The sequence below is a fragment of the Cheilinus undulatus genome, linkage group 12 (genome assembly GCF_018320785.1).
Source record: "Cheilinus undulatus linkage group 12, ASM1832078v1, whole genome shotgun sequence".
Taxonomy (NCBI): Eukaryota; Metazoa; Chordata; class Actinopteri; order Labriformes; family Labridae; genus Cheilinus; species Cheilinus undulatus.
The window spans coordinates 23,739,356-23,761,173 of record NC_054876.1 but is presented as its reverse complement, the minus strand read 5'-3'; the positions used below and the strand labels follow the sequence as shown (position 1 = coordinate 23,761,173).

The following is a 21,818-nucleotide window of genomic DNA, read 5'->3' as shown; positions in this document are numbered from 1 at the left end:
TTAATATTTTTAGACAGTGGATTTCTGATTTTTGTGAGCTATAAACTGCAATCATAAACTTTAAAACAAACAAACAAACAAAAAAAACATGAAAAATTTTAACTTTGTTTTGATGAATGTAGTATATATGGAAGTGTAACTCCTTAAATTCAATCACAGGAAAAAAAGTTTTTTTCAACTGATGTTGTATTAAAGATCATCAATGATAAATTTTCCTTCCTCTGCCTGTTTTTCAAGGCTTAAGCATCTCTTTCACTGCACTTGGAAACAGCAGTTTATGTTTTTCTACATTTCATTGTTTTAAATACTCTTATAGTACAACAATCAGTGTTTGTACCACATGAGGGAAGGAGGGTTTTGACATTTATTTGAATAAATGATTGAGCTCATTAACTTAATTTTTCAATCTAATTAGAGAAACAGACGCTCTGGGATGATTCAATTTGGATCCCCAGTGAAGTCGCTTTCATTCAGTTTAATTCTGTCATGGCCGGTCGAGTATGGCCACAGCAGAGACGAAGGTTAAGAGGTAACTGACTTCAACCTTTGAGTGTATCAAGGGGACATCAGGCATCTTAGTGTAGCCTTACAAAACTCCACTGTTTTCACTGATGTGTGTAATTTTTTTGGCTCCCTTTTCTCTTTTTTAAAGTTTTTATCTCACCTGTAAGGTACATTTCCTCTCCTTCAAGAAACATCATGTGGCAGCGGGCACATGTGGCACAGCTGGGGTGGTAACGCTTCCCTCCAGCCTGAAGGAGAGAAAGAACAGGAAAGGTAAGGACAAAGAAGAACAGGGCATTAAAGGACAGGGAGGTGAAAACAAGGAAAAGAAAGTATGGGAAGACAGGAGAAAAAAAGAAAGAAAAGGATAGGATAGGACAGGATGAGGAGGTAGGAAAAAAAAAAGGAAATGGAGAGGAAAGGAAATAGAAGGAGGGTAGAGACAGGAAAGGATGAGGGAAGAAAAGTTCAGCAGAGAAAATTAAGAGGGGAGGGCATGGCAGAAAAGATAAAAAGGATAAAAAGTTCAAAAAGAATTAAGAAGAAAAGGGCAGTGACAGTAAAGAAGAGAAAAATTAAGGAAACAAAAAGACAGGAAAGAAAAGAAATGAAAAGGACAGGCAAAGAGAGGACAACATAGAAAAGAAAAGGACAAATCCCAGAGAGATGAAAAAGTCACAGGAAATAAATGAGGCAGAAAAAAGCAATAGCAGATGACACAAATGAGGAAGCAAGAACAGAGTGGAGATAAGATTTAGAGAAAAACAATGAGGAATAAAGAATGGCAAGAGCGGCGATAAAAAGTAGAAAAAAAAACAGAATGAAAAGGAAGAGAGGATGGAGAGAGCTTTTTTGGGTTGGATTTCCAAAGCTGCTTGGTCATCAGTCAACACTTCAGTCATTTCAAGAGGGACAGCTGCGTTTTTTCACAGCTTTTTATAGACTGATACGCACATGCGTTCAAACATGTACACACACTCACACTTCCTTTCAAAAAGATGGACAGAGGAAAAAATCCTGCACCTTCTCCTTCTGCTTGCCATCAGTCTGTTACACACACAAACACCCATATTTCACACTTAGAACAATTTTCTCACCTCCAGTACTCTGCCGCTGATGTACCTGTTGCAGCTGTCACACCTGATCCCAAACTGAGAGTGGTAGTCTGTTTCACAGTACGGGATCCCGTCCCTGCGAGAAAAAAAAACAAGTATGAAAACAGCAGGTTTTATAATTTGCAAATTCCTCTTGGCTTTGTGCAGCAAACATTTACCCATGAGGACCATGTCTTAGAAAACCAAGGTACCCAAATGATCAGCTGGAGAAATATAAAAGATCTCTGCAAAATTCACACCAAGTTTTCATTTCAACTGTCAAAAACTAAATTTGGAAAAACTGGACAGAATTCCTTTCTATCTTCATTTGTGAAACAAAAACACAAGCTACAATGTCAATCAACTATTAAGATTCATCCTAGAAAACTTTCAATAGTGACCTCAACAAAGTAGACCTGTTCACAAGGGGATGAAGACACCTACTTGCTGATGTACTCTCCAGTGAGCGCAGAGCCGCATGTTCGACATTTAAAACAGCTGACATGCCACTGTCGCTCCAGAGCCAGCAGAGACTGACCCTGTTTGATCTCCTCACCACAGCCAGCACAGTCTGCAGGAGAGGAGTGGAAAAATAAGAAAACACATTTTCTGAAAACATTTCAAGCATTTACAGTCACTCCTCTCTGCCCTTGCCTCTCTGCTCTGCCAACTTCTCCTCACTTCTCTCCTTCTTCCTCCCTCCTTCCTGTCAAAGTCTGCCTGTGCCAGATGGAGTACCAGAACCAGGCTACAAGACGACCTGAAGCACTGGGCCACCTTCTGTGTGTGTGGCTGTTTCACACAGTTCAGCAGGTGGACAGTAAAAGTCTTCCAGTGTTTGCCACCTGTCGGGATACAGACTGTCTTATGTGCTGGTTGAGTCAGAAATTAAGGTCGTAAGAAAAAAACACAGATGACCCGTTTTACTGAAAAGGTATGGAAGTCATGAAATACTACATTAGGGACAGTAAAGATCGTTTTTTTGGGGGTATATTCATGTGGCTCAGTACAATAAGAAGGAATAATGCTGGATCTAATTCCAGTGGTTTCTTCTCTGTTTGAGCACAACGTTGTTACTCATGTTAGTTTTTTTACAGCCAAGTTCAGGACAAAGATTTGCAACGCAACAAGTCTGTTTCACAATGCTCCTTGGGGCAGTTGCAGCAGTCTTAACTGGGCTGTCCCAGCTTGAATGAAGCTATCTGATAATGTTGCCTGCAGTTTAGTTTGTCAAATAGGAAACAGTGGAAATCATTTTGATAAAATGCCATCAAACAGCTGTTCAAAGTAGAATATTCAATTCAGTAAAATTTTACTGTGAATTTTGGAAGTGATCAGAGCTTTTTTTATTCTATTTTTTTACTTTTTATACAGAAACTTCAGCCAGATAAATATTCCTGTTGACTTCATCAGCTGTGCAGGAAAGCAGGGCAAAAAACCCTTTAGTAGCTAAAGCTAGGTTTACACTGTAATAGCTGCGAGTGTGCGTGATGTCAGCTCACACTGTGCAACTGAATGAACTGTGACCATCATTTATGTGCTCATACTATAAAATTAAAGACTGTTGAAGCTAAATTTGTTCACGGAAAAATCTAGACATCTTAAGCCGACCGCACACGACAGGATAACTGTGCCAGTGACTGCCTGAATCCTTCTTTCTGACCTAAGTAAGCAAAGGCCTGATTGTTGGCTGGTTCTCAAGGTTATCTTGCCAGATTATCATGTGGTGTGAAGCTTGTTAAGAGTGACTTTTCCTCTACAACCTGCTCAGAGGACGATTGGAGGTGCTCTGACTTGAGATTGCTAAAATTAAACATGATTATTGTTTACAACCAGTGTTTAAGGGTTGTCTTGATATGAACATTTTAAAGCCTGACATGTACAGTGTATCAAACTAACAATAACTGTTTTGATTTCAAGGCAAAAAAAAAGATTTTCCTTGGCACCCGATATTAGGCATTTTCTTGTTTTATTAAACAAAAGAGGCAGGCAAACTCCTGCACATTGTATTAACTCCACAAATATTAGTAACGTTTCTTCTCTTTTAACCCTTAGAGCTACCGCTGCAGGAATCCGTGCCGCGGCACACCCCATTGTAAATTGCTTGGTAACTTTTGAACCATAAGTCGGAGACACTAACTTGTTTTTTCCTGTGAAAAATCTGTGTTGTGCCTTTCTTAATATGTTCTCCATGAATTTGTAGCTCTTACAGAACATTTTCTAGTGAGCACAGAACTTGGCTGACATCTTGGGGTCTCTAAGGACAGCGTTGTTGTATAAAACAAGAAGTGACACAGTTTAGAAAAACGTTAATAACTTCTGAACCATAAGTCATAGATACTTACTCTTTTTTCCCCTGAAAGCTGACCATTTTGCTGTATGTTTGCTACCATTGATGTCTCCATAGCCCTGAAGGACGCCATTCTACCTAGCTTGGAACTTCTGTGACTTTTCAGGGTCTTTAAAGATTAAATCCACGGTGTTCGATCTGATACTATGCGTCTTTTTGTCTATTTTAAATCCATTTTTGATCATGTACTTTGGCTTTCTCCAGTGTGTAGGGCCATATTTGTTGAGGGTAATGTTTACTTGCAATGCATTGTGGGAGGGGCTGTCCTCGAATAGCAAGATGTTCTGTCTCTACTGCTTAAAGGAATGGCACAAATGAATCTGACTGCAAAAAAAGCGCATGGACTTTTTGGTATATATGTAGATATTTTGAAAATCTTTACTCACAGAATATTTATTTTTCACTACTTTGTCCCCAAGAGATGGGAGAACAAGTCTGTGCAAAGAAAATGCTTAGTCACTATTGTTTACTGTGTGTAATCAATAAAAATGTTTGAGTGTCAAATCATTTTTTTTTCCTTTTTTCTTTTGTTTTTTTAGAAAATGTGCATCTTGTAAACTTATGTGCTAAAGCGTTCAGATTGCAGCTCCAAAATAGAATGAGCTAATGATGCACCAATGCCAGTACCAAGTAAGTGTATCAGTGCTAATACCAAGCCTGAAAACTCACTTCTAATAAAACATCAACAATACTGAACCCAATTTCAACAGTATCATGTTAGCCTGTGATTGATAATTTTAACAAAAATGAAGATTACAAAGGTAGAGTGGACTGCAAATAATTACTGCTTAAACGTCATGAGGAGAGGTAAGGAACATCTGATGAAAATAGCAACTGTGTATGTCTAAGTGTCCTCAAAGACCATGAAATATAAATGAGTGACAGTGAAGTTCTCACTGCTGGAAGCTAGCCATGGTACCAGATAAAAAATAAATACTTGCTCAACATTTAAACATGCAGAACTTTAAAAACTGAAAATCATGTTCTAATAAATGCAGCATTACAAGTTAAAGTTGTGCAGTTTTATGTGATTGTGAATAGGTGCATGGGTGTGTGTTTGTTGCTTACAGCTTGGTCCATGGACCTTGACGGGCTTGTCGCTGTTCAGTGTGTGTGAGCACTGCTGACACACACACTTCTTCCCACAGAAGGTCACCCTGTCTCCGATAGGGAACGGACTCCTAAGAGCACATACAGATCAGTGAGTGAAACTATGAAGATACAATGGTACAGAAAGTATACATACTGCAACACAAAATTAAAGTTATCAGTTACTCTAAATAAAAAAATAAACATGTATTTAAGTTCTCACTTTAAAATGGTGAAGTCACTGTGCAAAAGGATTTCATTTTATACAAGTTCTGATGAAAACAAGTGGATATACACTGCCTGGCCAAAAAAAAAAGTCGCCACCTGGATTTAACTAAGCAAATAGGTACGAGCCTCCTATTGGATAATTACTGCATGGGCGATTATCTTTCAGCTGGAAACAAGTTATTTAACCCCAGCTGATGCAATGAGTAACTTCTCATTTCTTAAACAACCATGTCGAAAGACACATCCTGTGGCTGTGGAGAAGATGTTAGTCTGTTTAAGAAGGGTCAAATCATTGGCATGCAAAAAAGGCTTCAGTTTGCTAGGGAGCATAAAGATTGGACTCTGGAAGAATGGAAGAAGGTCATGTGGTCTGATGAGTCCAGATTTACCCTGTTCCAGAGTGATGGGCGCATCAGGGTAAGAAGAGAGGCAGGTGAAGTGATGCACCCATCATGCCTAGTGCCTACTGTACAAGCCTATGGGGGCAGTGCTATGATCTGGGGTTGCTGCAGTTGGTCAGGTCTAGGTTCAGCAACAGTATGTGCCCAAAGAATGAGGTCAGCTGACTACCTGAATATACTGAATGACCAGGTTATTCCATCAATGGATTTTTTTTTCCTTAATGGCACGGGCAATTCCAAGATGACAATGCCAGGATTCATCTGGCTCAAATTGTGAAAGAGTGGTTCAGGGAGCATGAGACATCATTTTCACACATGGATTGGCCACCACAGAGTCCAGACCTTAACCCCATTGAGAATCTTTGGGATGTGCTGGAGAAGGCTTTGCGCAGTGGTCAGACTCTCCCATCATCAATACAAGATCTTGGTGAAAAATTAATGCAACACTGGATGGAAATAAATCTTGTGACATTGCAGAAGCTTATCGAAACAATGCCACAGCGAATGCGTGCTGTAATCAAAGCTAAAGGCGGTCCAACGAAATATTAGAGTGTGTGACCTTTTTTGGTGGCGACTTTTTTTTGGGCCAGGCAGTGTATTTTAACATGCATGTGAATGGAGTTCATTTGCGATTATCAAAGCTAATATTTGACAATTTTTTAAAAATATATTATTTGAAACTATTGCATTTTAAGGAAATTTTATGATAAAACAGTTGACTGCAAGGTCTAAGAAATTTATTTGTCTATTAGCACCTATCCTAGGCTTCACAATAAAAGTAAACAAAGAGAAAGTTTTATTCTGTCCTGAAAATTTTGCAAGCATTGAAATTATATTCCATATTTCTTGGTTTTAAAATTAAAGTGACTTAGTGGAGTTTTACTTTCCATTCCCATAAGGGTTAATGCTTAAAGAATTGAGGTGTTTAAAAAGGAAATGAGTTTGTTCTAGTATCATAACCACACATCCTTCTCTACATTATGCTGAATGTCTTTCCTCTGTTCACTATCTGAACACTTTCAGGGTGCTTATTGAGGTACTTTCATCAAAACTTGGATGAAATCTTATTTGAGAGACAAAGTTTCATTCCAATTTGCAGACACAGCAACTTTCAAGATGAATACACTTTATTCCCACTTTTAGCAGACCGTGTTCCTAAGTCAATAGAGCAAGCAAATACACAGCCACACACAGGAGCTCAGTGCGAAAACTCCAAACATAAGCAAAGTGAAACCCAATGATCCATCTGTAGCAGTCTGACTGGCACTTAGCCTTTATATATTTACTGTAGTGCTCAAGTGCCATGCTTCATTTACAGCTGCTTTTATCAGGCTGCAGTAACTCTAGGTCTGTCTGAACAGAGCCAGAATTACATTTACATCAAGATACCAGAAAAGTGTAGAAGAACACTTCACATTTTAAAAATATTTTAAGACTTCATGTTTGATTTTGCAATATCTGACCCAGCACTTTCAGCTACATGCTCCAAAACTGACCTGGGCGCAAACTATTAATCTATAATAGCAAACAGAAAGAGGAACTGCAGTCATATTTTAAAATGTGTATTATTTGGTCTTTAAATGTTGCAGTGCTCCAAAGTCTGTGAATAATAAACCTGGTAAGGTTAACATCAGTTTAAACTCAGCCTTTTTGCTTCTGTTGATGCAAAAATATTAAAGCTTGGGATGTCCTGATGCATTAGTACTGGCGGGCATCAGCCCTGTTGACAAATACGACCATCTGCAAACAATGTGGCATGAAAAGAAATCAGTTGTCATTGTTGATCTATTGTGTTCAATCAATTTAATGTTGCATCTAGTCCACATAACTCCTGAATCAAAGAAGAGTTTTTATCACTCCTGTTGGACAAACCCTGCTCTATTTTCCTGGTCGAACATGAGAGAAAATGTTGGCAAAGTGGGAGACGTACACCACCAGGTTATTAAAAAAAATGTGTCATCAGCTAAAGTGTCGTTTTAAACATAGGCTTGATTTTCACAATTTAGGTGTCTCTTATTCCAGCTATTCGTTATCTACACTGCCTGTCCTGTTCGGGGCCACAGGGGCCTGGGGTCTGATCCCTGCTGTCCTTGGGCTTGTCCTGGACTGGTAGGCACTCAGGCACAGGGCTGACACATCAAACAATCAGGCCACTCATGTTCACACTGACAGACAATTTAGAGTCACCAATTAAACTAATGAGCATGTTTTTGGACTGTGGGAGAGAGCCAGTATACATGGAAAGAACACACACATGCATGGGGCAAACACGCAAACTCCACACAGATAGGCCCTGTCAGACCAGGATTGGAAACAGGAACCTTCTAGCTGAGAGGCAACAGCTCTAAACACTGCACCTTTTCAAAGCATCAATCCATAGTTCTCCCTTAACTCTTTTCTTTTATTGTCTTTACAGGTCTTTGAAACCTGTGGTAAAGGCACAATTTCTACAGGGATGGAGCAGGGGGATTGACCACCCTAAAATCCTTAATCATGATTGGCTATTTGCTTTGTTAGAGGTGGGTTCAATTTAAAAATCAACTACTTTAATCTTTCTTTTCATTATTTTAAAATCCATTAATAATTAAGATTATGAGATGTATCACAACCACTCTGTTGTGTTTTTCTTTAAGTAAAAAAAAAACAAAAAAAACAACAACAAAAAAAACACACACAGGGGAACATAGCATCACCCTGAGATACTTTAATGTTAAAATGCATGTGATTGTGGTGATACACAAGTTCAGTAAAAATGCTGATCATTCATTTGTTTGTGTGTGTTTTGTGCACAAAAATATAACTCAACTCCAGCAAGCTTGAGTCAGTTCTCCAGCTGGACATCCCTATCAGAAAAGTCTGCCTCCATCACATGCATTTACTGGTCTGCTGTTCTCATACATAATTGTATTTTAATAACAGAAGGCCACCTGTGGTTTGCAAGAAGTAGTGTACAGACTTACAAAGTCATTATTAAATGTGACGGTACACAGTGCACTGAGAATCTAATTAGCTGCTGTTGTTTTACTGGTCACAAGTTTCAAATGAAGCAGGGCTGAGAGGATCCCTGAGCACACAACAATGGAGTGTAAACTCCTTTTATAACAAATCCCAAAGCCAGCTTAACATCCTTTAAGACATACCCCACTTTAATACAATCTATATTTTAGTATGTTATTCTTAACCATAGATTGACGTGTGAAATAAGTAGGCTCATAAATGTGAAATGTTCTGGCGCTTCTCCTGACCTGCAGATGCTGCAGACGAAGCAGTGTCGGTGGTACGTCCTCCCCAGCGCAGAAACCACCTCTCCAGTAATGTACTGCTCACAGCTGTCACACTGTGTCCCATAGAGCCGCTGGTAGTCTTCTGTGCAGATGTACTCACCAGAGTGGTGAAAGAAGCCTGAGTGCACCAGATCACAGCCACACACTGGAAAAAGAAAAGATGGAATCAGCTCATTTTAGCGCTCAGTAACACGGCAGGGGGAAACGCAACAGAATGGAAATAAAAGTTAACTGTGTGAAGTTGTTGAGCGGCCTGGATTATGAGAATACTGAAAGGATGCTCTTTGTGGCCTTTGGCTTACATTGCTGTTCATATGAAAAGTTTACATAAATTTTTCATCCATATATTACTTATTCATATGCCTATTATTAAATTATCACATGGGCTCAGATTCTACTGTTACTTACGTCAAACATTGATGCAGTTATCTTTAGACAATTCTTTCTGATTTCAGTTTATCAGTGCAGATATTTTCTGTTCGCATTGTGTGCATATGTGTGTAGAGGGGGTGCGGGGCTGCTAACATCACAGTCTGTTGTCCTTTTTGACCTCTAATGGGTTAATGCTGTAATCTGGTTTATGGATTAGAGCAGTCACCATCTAATCTGCTGAATTATACAGTATGTTATGGTCATCTGTGCATAAAAACATACAGTATAATGTGTGTGCCTACACACAAACCTGATTTTGTGAAAGTGTGTCTGAATGTGTCTGACTGTAGATTAGATCTAACATGAGTACGTTCCCACGTTAAGGACACATTAACATGCATTTATGGAGGCAGGGCTGTGGGATAGATGTACGTCCAGGCAAAGAGGCCAGGTGCACGCAGTGCACACACATATACACACTGTGTTTACTATATCTACTGACAGCATGATGTATGGCTTTTATTTATTTAGCAAATGCAAAGTCCCTCAGCCAAATGATTGCTTCTGGTCCAGCTGTGCTGAGGGTGAGGGGCCGCTGATAAGCAGGATGGAAAGTCTATTTAAAAGAAGCAGAATGATGATCTGCTCCAGCTAGCAGAGGCAGGAGGTTTACTCTTACCTCCCATCATTGGCGTATAAAAGAACTTAAAACAAGTTATTTTTGGTGGGAAAGAAACATTACTATGAAAGATAAACAAAGGGGATATAAACCCTTTATGACCTACCATAGAAGGCAAAAACGAAGATACAATGAAATTGCGCTCAATTTGCAAAAAGATGGCATCTTTTTAAAAAATAAACAATTCACAGTAGTGCACTCAAATCTCTAAGTCTGCCAGATACCTTTGAGCATACAAATGATTGCAGAAGAACATGTTAAAACAATAACAAGCGCGACTCATTACCTGGAAGAAAACAACGCAATAGGTTTCTTGCAGACAAAACGTCATCATACATCATCACGTACACATAAACTAGGAAGTGCTGTGAAAGGCAGTATATTGTTTTTGATGTGTGCACTTTTTACAACATTTCTGCAAAAAAAAGGAAGGATATTTCTGAAAGGAAACAGTACTCTGGGACACACTGAATGTGAGATATGTTAGTGTTACTCCTCCGGTTTTAGATGCAAAAATAATTTTCGCACCATCTCATTTGGTTGCAATTTTACACATGGTTAAAAATAGAAATGCACTGGGAGCACTGGTGATCCTGCAGCTCTTAAAGGGTTTTAAGACACTGAAGGGAAAACTGACTGAATAATATTTTGATACTCTCTGAGAATCTTTAAGTAGGGGAAAGAAACACAAATTTACATACGATTTGACCAGAATAGGTTGTTTGCAATCCTAAATGTCTGTTGGGGGTGAGGAAATGTGGAGACAGCCTTTAGGAAGGAATCGGAACGGGGGAAAGTTAGTACTTTAAAGCTCTAAATGGTCCCTACACTTTACGAAACAGCAATTTTTTTTTAACACTGTTTAACTGATTTACCTGATGTGGAGGCAATCAATATCACAAATTACTCAGTGCTGCAGACCTGTCTAGTGTCCAGTGTCATCCAGCCAGATGAAGGGAGACAAGAGTCTGGAGGAGTCCAGTACTGAGCTAAGATGCTAGCTGAGCCCCTATGACATATTTTAAAAAATCCTTGTTTTGTTACAAAGATGCTTTTGATTGAAACGATGATAAACCATCAACCGAATTAACTTTGTGGGACCAGTGACTGAATCATCTGTCATCTGGAACCAGATGAAGAGCCATTTGGGAGCCAAACCAACTCCACTGAGCTGGACTAAATGATCTGGATCTTTTAAAAATAGATGGATTTCCTATCACAACAAGAGAGCAACAAAACAGATCAGGGTAAAATCAGAGTTTAATGTGCTAAACCATGACAAACTGTACTGAACCAAACCAGACCACTTTGAGGAAATGGACCATACACAAGCGTTGTGTGACACCTCTTGTCCAGGCTTTAGACTGAGACTTTTTCATTTCTGCCTGCTGACATTTTACCATGTGTTCTTTTACACTTTTTATACATTTTTGCCTGAACATTTCACTACTTTCAGGACATGAACGTAGCTTAAGAATGAAGAATGTTTATATTTTCGCTCTTTGAATGCTTGGCATAGTTGTAAACAACTCAAAACATGGCCCTTTCGGAAGCATTTCTCTATGCAGAAATCACTACCTGCCCCCCAAGGGATGATCTCCTCTGCTGCATGATATCATCTGCAAAGAACCTATACCCAAGATTAGAAATAAATCTCCAGGAAAGATATCAGAAATGATCCATTACGATGTCACACACTCAGGCTGGCTAACAAATAGTCTTTTTTCAAATTTTAACTGAAGTAACAAAAATCATAGTAGACTACAGAAAAGAAGGCCAGTTTCAACCATTTTTTTAAAGTATAATCCTCCAAATGCACACACTACATCAATCGGCCAGACCCCAAGGCCACACACCAAGATCTCACAGTAACTTGATTGATCAAATGTGACTTTAAAAGAAAAACAAATACAGAGTACCCAAATCGTCATCAAAAAAGCAAGTGGACTTGGTTGAGGTTCTTAAAGATGTTAGGTCTCTCCTCCAAAAGGCTTCTTCAGTTCAATTCTTGGAGGAGCGGCAAAATACCTACAAGAACCTCAATCAAGCCCAGTTGCCCTTTTGACTAAGATTTGGATAGAAATGACTTGGATGAAAGAGAACCTACACAAACAAATACAGAGTATGATCGGCATTCCCAGCTTTCTCTCCTGGTGTGTGTTCTATTGTGCTGTGAAAAACAAAAAATGAGGAAAGGAAATCTTAGCTGAGAAGATGGTATAGTTGTGTTACTGTTTGTGAGCTGAAAAACTGCAACATCCAGTATGCTCTCTCTTGGCTATTGAAGGTATCTCATCAGAGGCGGCTCATCCTGTAATAGTAGGTGTCAACATGTCTGATAAAATGTTTGGTGGATTCAAATCAGACCATAAAATAAGGCACAAAATCATTTGGTGTGTAGCCCGCCTCTTGAGCAACAACTGACACTTGTATTTACCTGCTTATCCCAACAATGTGATCAAACATGTCCACTTACTGAGCTACCTGTAAGCATGCTTCATCTCTTCCCCTCTAAAAACATGCAGTATCCGTCACTCTGATAGAACCTGTAGTATACAGGCCCAGCCCGTGGACAAGCAGCACTGTTACATAATCTGGATATACGTATTTTAAGTTAGACATCTGAACGGAAGCCAGCCGATCAAGATATCTGACAGTGGATTTAAAGTCTTGCCTTTAATTAAGCTAATGGCTCTAAACCCAGAGGAGTGAATGGATCCAATCTGATCTGAGCTGGCATGTTAAGTGGCTCAGACAGACAGACAGAGAGATAGACAGGGCAAAGAGAGACAGGCCTTACAGAGAGAGAGGAGAATATAGATACTTAAGAGGAGTCTAGCTGTCTAATGTATACGTCTATCAGGGTCAAGCTTGTAGCGGATTTGACACGATTTAATTCAGCTTTCTAGCACCGCAGGTGCCACAAGTTAAAGACATCAGTGGCAGAGGAGCAACAATAACAACTTTATAACGTTTTCTTGATGAGTATAATAATGTATAATGTTTTGGTCACTTTCAATTCTCTTTATAAAGTGTAATTTTATAATATTATGTTGGCATTACTATGAAGCTGGAATAAATTAAATATTTTAACACTGAAAACATAATTGTAAACATAAAGACAGCCTCAACATACTACTAAAGGAATCTTAATTGAAAACAATGCAGAAAAACTTGCTGAGAGGCAAGGCCAATTTCAGGCTATTGGACCTTTCAGCAGGGCAACCCAACAAAGTAAAAGTACTTGAGGAGTAGAGGAAAAGAGCAATACAGACAGAGTACAGCTACAGTGCAATAAAATAACCTTATAAACCAAGTGATAAAAAAGTGAAAAGTTCCCAGCAATTAGTTGTTACCTTCGGCAAAATAAAGTCTGCATGGCTCAAGTTTGAGTATCAGATAAGAGATTCATTTTTACAATTTACCATTAAGTGCTTTTTAACTTTCTAACCAAAAAATGTGAAACCACCATAAATATCTTAGACGTGGGGAGCAGATGGCCTCAATGATGCATACTGTATATACGCTGTACAGGTTCTTTGCAGATGACATCACGCAGCATCAAAGAACTCCCCTTGGGGCATAAATTGATTTCTACATAGAGAAGTTCTACCAAAAAGGTAATGTTTGAGCAGTTTACAACTATGTCATGCATTATAAGTGCAAGAATATAAGAATATAAGCATTCCTAATTCTTAGGTCATTTTCAAACCTGATTGTCCGGGGGACTCAGAAATTGCAACATTGTTGCACTTTCCTTTGGTTTGGTTCACATTCACACAGCCCTTGGTCAAACAGACCAAGGCGTATGAACACCTCTAACCTTTGCCCATTAGGGGCGCTGTCGTCACAAATGAACAGCGACCAATAAGAAAAGAAAGCATAGAAAAAGAGGAAACTGGAAATCCATCTCCTTCCGCCGGTCTTTCTTTCCACATAAACAATGAAAAACACAGAACTTACACCGTGTTGGGGTTTCTGCTTTTGCATCGGGGCATTACAAGAAGCCAGCGTGATGGTCAGCTATCCAAGCATGTTGTTCTTTACATGTGATGAATAAACCAGCACTGACTACAACTTGTTTGCTATGGCTACACAGATGCCAAGCGAGGTACCGCTATATATTTGAATGTATTAAATCACATATAAATCCGTATATTACTACACTTTATGCCACTTACTGCCTTTGGTTCACAAGTTGGTCAGCTTTGCTTTCACACTTCAAACGAACTGCACAAGGGCTTGTTTGGAGGCGGACCAAGACCCCCTGTTTTCAAGCTGACCAGAATCCGCTTGTTTGGTCTGTACCAGAGTTTGTGTGAGCTTTCAAAGAAAAAAATCTTTTAATTTTCACAGAGAAACAGCAGCCAAGGAATTAATGAGCTGTGTCACTCCCACTACTGTCTTTATATGGTAACAGTTCAACTTTTTAAATGTAGACTGAATTATGACAAAAGATGAAGGTAAAGAAACTGACACTTAAACGGGGACTAGCTGCCCTGGCTAACATAAAGCTATTTAGTAGAATAAGCTCATTCATGAACAGCACATCCTCACGCTCATCCCACTATTCGGTTGGTGGTATAATACCGTTGCAATTAAAAGCATGTTTTTGACAAAACAAGGTTTTTTTTATGTTAAAGGGGCTCAGTTAGCCTTTTAGATCAGTACAAAACTCCAATAGACTCGTTTTTCTTCATCTAGATAAATAAGGCTAGATTTAGATAGTAGGAGGCCCGAAAGACTGAGAATCTGTGATATTGATCACCTCATTGCCAGGTAAATCAGTTAAACTGTGGTAAAAATCACATTTTTGTAAAGCGTAGGAATCGTATTCAATGTATGTAGACATATCTGATGATAATTACAGAATTGGGTACATTTAGGACTGTTAAGTACAAACTTTCTTCTGTTGTCATCCACATTAATGGCTGTCCCCCATTTATGGACCAATGTGCTGTTGGGATCATATGATATCAAACTACCTATGGATGATAGTCCTCCAAAAAGGCTTGGGTTCAAGTCTAACCTGTGGCTCCTTTTCCACTTTACTCTATTCACTGTCCTTTAAAATTAAAGTAAAAGGAACAAATAAGTAAATAAATAAACAAAAGCAAAAGTGCACTGATGTCTGATGATGCACCACTCTGCAGCTCTTAGTGAGGACTAACAGCAGCGTTCTGAATCATCTTTCTGAAAGCCTATTCTGGGACTTTTAAATAAAGCATCATAGAAAATACATTTTTATAAACCCAGCTGCGACAAAAAGACTTTAATCCTTTTCTTTATTTTAAGAGACAGACAACTGTTCACCAGAATAGTCTTATGGCTACTCAAACAGGCTGAATCATCCACAGCCTAAAAACCCTTCATATATCAGAAGTTTTCTCATGATTCCTAAATTTCAAATTACAATAACGTATAAAAGATTCAAATCATGTTAAAGTGATCTTCCCAACCCATGTGAAGTTTTTTGTTGTTTCTGGCTTATAAAGTCACTTTCATAGTATCTTCAAACTAAAAGGTTTTTTTTTTTAATTTAATTTAAAATATATTTATTCATAAAAGAAAGAAAAACTGGGACATCACATTCACACACAAGAAAAACTTCACAAAATGTATTCTCATCATGGCAAAGCTGCTTTAGAACAACTTTAAAATGCCAGCCTGACCTTTATCAGAGTGTCTGAATGTAAAGCTGTTCACACAGTACGACTTCCAGGTCCTGTATGTGCAAATGCATTTAAATTCTCACATATTTGTGATGTATAAACTTTATATTTTACAAGCCAGCCATTCATTTTTCCTCAGCAAGTGGCTTCAAAAGTATGCTGATGCATAAAAAAGGAAAGATGTTCGAGAGGTGGAGTGATGTGGTTTTCAGCCAGCTACTATAAATGCAAACCTACACATCTACAGTGTTTAGATGTACTTTTTGTACTCATGCAGAGACACTTGAGGTTCAGCTCTGAGCCCTTTTCATCTTTTCTCCCCTTGCTGACAGTATGCACACATTCATCACAGTGTAAATGAAAAGCTGTTAAGACTGGAGGAAAACAGTAAAGAGAAGGAGCTGTTCAGGCTTGTCCTCTCCTTAGAGACCTGTGGTATATTTGGATTTCAATTCACAGGCTTTTTTTAAACTCTGTCCACACAGACCAAGAACTATTTGTAAACATTCACACTGAATATGTTAGCTGATGCTGCAAACCTTTGTTTTTCATCTTAAAGGATATAATTAATACATCCACTTAATTAACAAAGTTATTCAATAACTCTTAAAACCTTCTTTTAATGTATTAATTCCTTTTTCAACAGACTGGCCTTTTTAGTCATGCCAACTCAGTGCTCAAAGATAGCAATGTTTATCACTCAGCCACTTCCTGACTGAAATATCCCAACAGGTGTGAGATGGATCCTAATAGGAATTTGTGCAAACAGTTATGGTTCCTTTAGGATGTAACCTTCTGACTTTGATGAACACAGCTGATCTATGCGGCCTCAAGTGAAAAGAATAAAGGATTTCAGAAAGGTGAAAAAAACAAGGCTAACCAAAAATTATATCTTTATGTACCCGAAGAAAGCAGCATGTGCCACTACTAGGCTGTTACTTAACCTGCTTTTTCCCATCAATTGTTCATGTTTTTAACATTTTCATGATGAAAGAGTAAAACTTAAAGATTTTTTTTACTGTTTTCCCAGAAGAGTGCCTTGGCCTTTTCATCTTTTTTTGTTTTTTGTTTTGTTTTTTTAAGATTTATTTTTGGGCCTTTTCATGCCTTTATTTGATAGAGGAAGGACAGCGGATAGACTTGGAAACAGGGAAATGAGTGGGGAAAGACATGCGGTGAAGGGCCACAGGCCAGATTCGAACCCGGCCCGCCCACGCACATGGGTAGTGCCTTAAACCACTCGACCATCTGTGCTCCCCACCTTTTGGAATTTGTTCAAACTTTGAGCTCTCTAGACTCTTTACTTTTTTGTACTATCATTATTTTCAGAAATTCTTGTTCATGAATTATCATCACAATGGTGAAACTGCGTCTAGTAATGCAACCCCATCATGAGGTAACAAAACAACTGCAACCCAGAGACAAAATATGAAATAAGCATCCAGCTATAGATGTTTTGCAACTGATATCATGATGCCCAGGATGTGTTACTTATTTGATACCTGTGCTTAATATATATACTTTTCAACAAAATCCTTGTGGCAATCTGTGTAGTGCACATTTTGTAAAAGGAAAGCATAGAAATGTCAGTATTTGATACAAGCAAAACTTTTTGCCAGTATTTCAGGTCACCATTTCACCATTAAAACAAAAGAACACTCCAAACAACTCAGAAAAAGGGTTAATGAAAAGTATAAGTCATGAAGTTTCCAAGGCAGTGAACATCCCCCAGAGTTCAGTTAAATCCATCACCAAGAAATAGAAGGAATATGGTACATGGGTAAATCTGCTTAGATCAGGCTGTCTTTCAAACTGAGTGACTGTGCAAGAAGCAGACTAGTGAAAGAGACCACCAAGACACCTAGGACTACTCTCAAGGGGTGCCAAGCTTCAGCAACTGAGATGAGAGAGACTCTGCATACAAGAACAGTTTCCCGGGTTCTTCACCAGTCAAAGCTTTATGGGAGAGTGGCAAAGAGAAAGCCACTGTTGAGGAGAACTTGTGTTAAATCTACACTAGAATTTACCAAAAGGCATGTGGGAGACTCCGTGGTAAAGTGGAAGAAATTCCTTTGGTCTGATGAGACCAAAATAGAGCTTTTTGGCCATCAGACAAGACGCTATGCTTGGCAGACACCAAACAGTGTACATCACCACAAACACCGTGAATCACAGTTGTGGCAGAAATCATGCTGCAGAGATGCTTCTCGGCAGCCATCCCTGGAAGGCTTGTAAAGGTAGAGGGTAAAATAAATGTGGCAAAATATAGCAAACCCTGGAGGAAAATCTTATTTAGTCTGCAAGAGAACTATAGCTCAGGAGAAGATTCATTGTCCAGCAAGACAAGAGCAGTTTTGCAAAGAAGAATGAAGTAAAACTGCAGTGTCTAGATGTGCAAACCTGATTGAGACCTACCCACACAGACTCAGTGCTGTGATTGCAGCCAGAAGTGCATACTAAATACTGACCTATAAGGCCAACAAAGTATACTTGTAATGAGCTTTAATGGATTATTTCAAGAAATGTAATAAGTGCATTTTGATTGCTTTACTGGCAGGCAGTTTTCCTAATTACAAGCAATTCAGACTGGTTTGCTTGTTGTATCTTTAAATATGCTTATTGGGTGAATATGGCTTATATGAAGCACAACTGGATATTTTCAACAAGGTTTTAGACAGTTACATTATGTAAGATTTATGTTTTTGTATGCCAGCAAAGAACATCACGAGCAGTTTTCTTCTCATTTATAAAGAAGTAAATAGTCACAGACTCAGTATCATATCTGTATCATGAGCAGGAGGCCACAACTCAAATAGAAATTCCTCTAAAAATTCTTTCAACCCATCACTACTTTCATTAAAAGTGTAGAAGAGTGTGTCAGGGCAAAAATAATTTTATTAACCTTTCGTTTTGCTGATTTACAGTGTAATTATAGGAGCAGAAGCAGGAAAGGCCACAGTGGAGAAGTCCCAGAATCTAAATGAGGTTGTGCCTGTCTGCTGCTATCCATTATCCCCCCTCTGTCACATGACATTTCAGTCTTTCAGGGACAGTCGGGACAAATCTTCCCGCTGCAGCTTGAACCTGCTGACAGAAGCTTAATTTTCAAACAGGCCAAAGAGGTGTCAGTCGACTCCGCAGGATTCCTGCCAAGTAAGACCTTATGACCTCACATGGCCTCACCATGACCCAACACTGACCCCACCTGTTGGCCCACGCTGAGGGTTTATTACGAATGGTCTTTGTCCTGTAGGCTGAATCAGCACAAGTTCAGTCAGAGACAGCAAGGAGCTCTACAAGGTGATTTAGTTCTCACATACAGAGCAGTGGCTAAATTATTTGATCAAAAATGATACATTTCAGTGATGAAAACCATTATTAAAGAGCATTTTTGCTGGACAGCTGATCTGATGGTAGAGAGAATCACCATAATGGCGAATAATCAGAGTAATAAGTCATCACAGCAGCTCAATTGTTCACACTGTTGCAGGGGGGTTAAAGACAAGCTAAAGTGAAGTGAAAGTTTCTATGAGGAAGTTTTGATGAATCTGTCACCCCCTGTGGACAAAGAAATGCAAGCAGTGGTGTTTTCTGTCATGTTTAGGGTTAATTATTGCTCCAGTTCAGACTGTACAAACAGACAGCACAAATTCCCCAACACCAGGCAAAAGAAAAATTGAGTAGCTGGCGGCAGTATAGGTTGTAAGCTCCATCTCCCCATGTAAACAGATGAGACACTGGTCAAACTTCAAAATTAAAACATACCTCGGATTTTTTTTACACACATGTAGGTCTAAATATTAAGGTTTAATCAAGACTAATCAAGTCCTAGAGTTTCAGTTTAATTAGTTATTTGCAGGGCTGACACCCTCCAGTCAGTCGATATGCTCTCATGCAACCAAGCTATCCGCTTGTCAGCTGATCACGTCTGCATGTGAGAAAAAAATGTTGGAATCGCACAGCTGATTGTGAGACGCACAGCAGAAGACAGAGAGGAACAAAGCAACAATCCTAGTAAAGAGGGGCACAAAGTGACACAGAACATGCTATATAAAGATTGTTTCACAGCAGTTATGCTGTAAATGACTCTGACACAACAACTTAAATTCAACACAAAGATGCAGGATGTTTGTATTGAAAGCATGGCCTGCCCATTGTTAAAGTATCAACTCCAGTGGCCTGATAATTCACCAATCAGCAAATATGAGTATTAAGTCCCTTTATCATCTCATTAAAATGTACACATCATGGTTAGTGTCTGTCACACAACAGACAAAAGGCAATGTCTCCTGGTCTAGTCCTAAGCAGCAGACTTTTTATCACCTCAACAGAAAACCTGAAAGAGACTAAAGAAGAGTTTCAACTTTCCAGAACTGTCTGTGTCTTAGGATGAACCTCAATCCGTTTTGCTGCAGATTGTACCATGCTGAACTATCTTACATGTTTCATCTGCAATTTTAATGTGAGTTCTGGTAAGAAGAAGAGTCATGTTTTCAGTTCTGAGGTTCCACCAGCCAGTTCCTCTTAGTGCACTTCTTCGGCTCTAAATAAAGTCAGTGAAATATTTTAGTGCCTGTTCTGGGGGTATTTTGACATTGGATATGGAGATGCATCATCCATATTTATATAGTGTCAAATGTTTCCATGAAAGACTTAAATATATTACTAACTTTGAATCATCAAGGTCTAGTAGAGGGAGAATAAAATGGGGTTGCAGAGAAGCAGAAACTTCATTTCAGGTCACAAATAAATAAACTAAATACAAAACAATTAATAAGTCATTTTCGTCCTCTTTCCTTTCTTTTATCCTAACATCTATTCCCTTTTTCACTCTGTGCTCCATCACTTTCATTCTTTATCAGCCTCCTACATTCCCTATTGTCAGCTCATCTGGGGGCAGGTTCAGCTGCAGTTTGGCAAAGTCACTGAAGTATTTAAATATTTTTCTTCTACATCTGTTAACACTGATTTGTGGCCTATTAGACTGAAGTGCTCCAGGTCTGGACACACAGATTACACAAAACACACAACTGGCAGAAAGAAAACAGATAATGATTTCTTTGTTTACTGCCTGCGGCACAAGAAAAGGGTCGAGGGATTGAAAAGAAAAAAATCCAAACAAGAGAGATGCAAATGAAAATGAATCGAAGAGATGATGACTCCTGGAGGCCTGATACACATGTTGACTCTGTCATCTTTCTAGTTTTGTTTCCAGAGACACAAAAGAATACATGACTAACAGCACAAAAAAGCCAGCAAACTAACACTCTGTGCAGAGGCAAGGATGCACACACAAAAGAGAACTTCACGGCTCAGCTGATACAGCAGTTAAAGCCTCCGTTTGTCCTTGAAGTCTCTTCTAAAGAAAGAGCCCAGCCATCCATGACTACGTGTACAACATGGTGTACTAACAGTGCTGAATTACACTCAATCTGCTGCTGGTGTGCCTCAGACCAAAACACTTGTTTTAAACCAAATTGGGTCAGGCTCTTCAATAAGCTGTTCAATGTAAGAATAATCATGAGCCTATTTTATATTCTGCTGACAAAGTGAAGACCCTTCAGTTAAAATCCAGAGAAATAACTCAGAGTGCACCAGTGGTAAAATCTGTTTAAGGTGAGAGGTGAACATAAAAAAAATTAAACATCACAGACAAAATGCCTTCAAACAGCCTTGTAAAATTGCTTTGGTAGTGACTGAAAATCAGACAATTGGGGTTGTTTGATATTGTTCCTAACTTAAAAGATACTGAAAGGTCAAAGATGATGTACATGGTTCAATATTCTGCTGGAAAAAAAGGTGAGGAAGGGGATTATTTTGGACACAAGACGTGATGAGAAGAGAAGAAAGGCAAGACAGGAGTCAAGGGAGAGATTAGACAAAGAGAGTGCATCATATGTGAGGAGAAAGAGAAGAAGACAGCAAAGTACAGGGATGAGAGGGAAAAGACAGGGACTGGGGAAGGGGGAGGGGCCCAGGGGAGGTATCAATGAGTTTATCGATCTGTCCATCCAGCACATGTCTACCATCCTGTCACTGTCTTCCCTCATCTATTCGTAAACGTGGGATGGATTCCCAGAGTAGCTCCTCTGCATTTGCATGAGTAGATCGGGGTGAACAGACAGATCAGAAGAAGGAGGAGGAG

General features: G+C 39.0%; 1 protein-coding gene across 2 annotated transcripts in view; it reads right to left on the bottom strand.

The window, feature by feature from the left end:
• LOC121518803 (actin-binding LIM protein 3-like) overlaps window positions 1–21,818 on the bottom strand; it is a 72,092-nt gene that overhangs the window by 38,715 nt on the left and 11,559 nt on the right. For both annotated transcript variants that reach the window (XM_041801425.1, XM_041801426.1), the window contains exons 3-7: window positions 8,912–9,095; window positions 5,017–5,129; window positions 2,043–2,169; window positions 1,602–1,695; window positions 665–752 (exon numbers count right to left, since the gene is read on the bottom strand). In XM_041801425.1, the coding sequence (XP_041657359.1) occupies window positions 665–752; window positions 1,602–1,695; window positions 2,043–2,169; window positions 5,017–5,129; window positions 8,912–9,095 (606 nt within the window). The remainder of the gene's footprint in view (window positions 1–664; window positions 753–1,601; window positions 1,696–2,042; window positions 2,170–5,016; window positions 5,130–8,911; window positions 9,096–21,818) is intronic.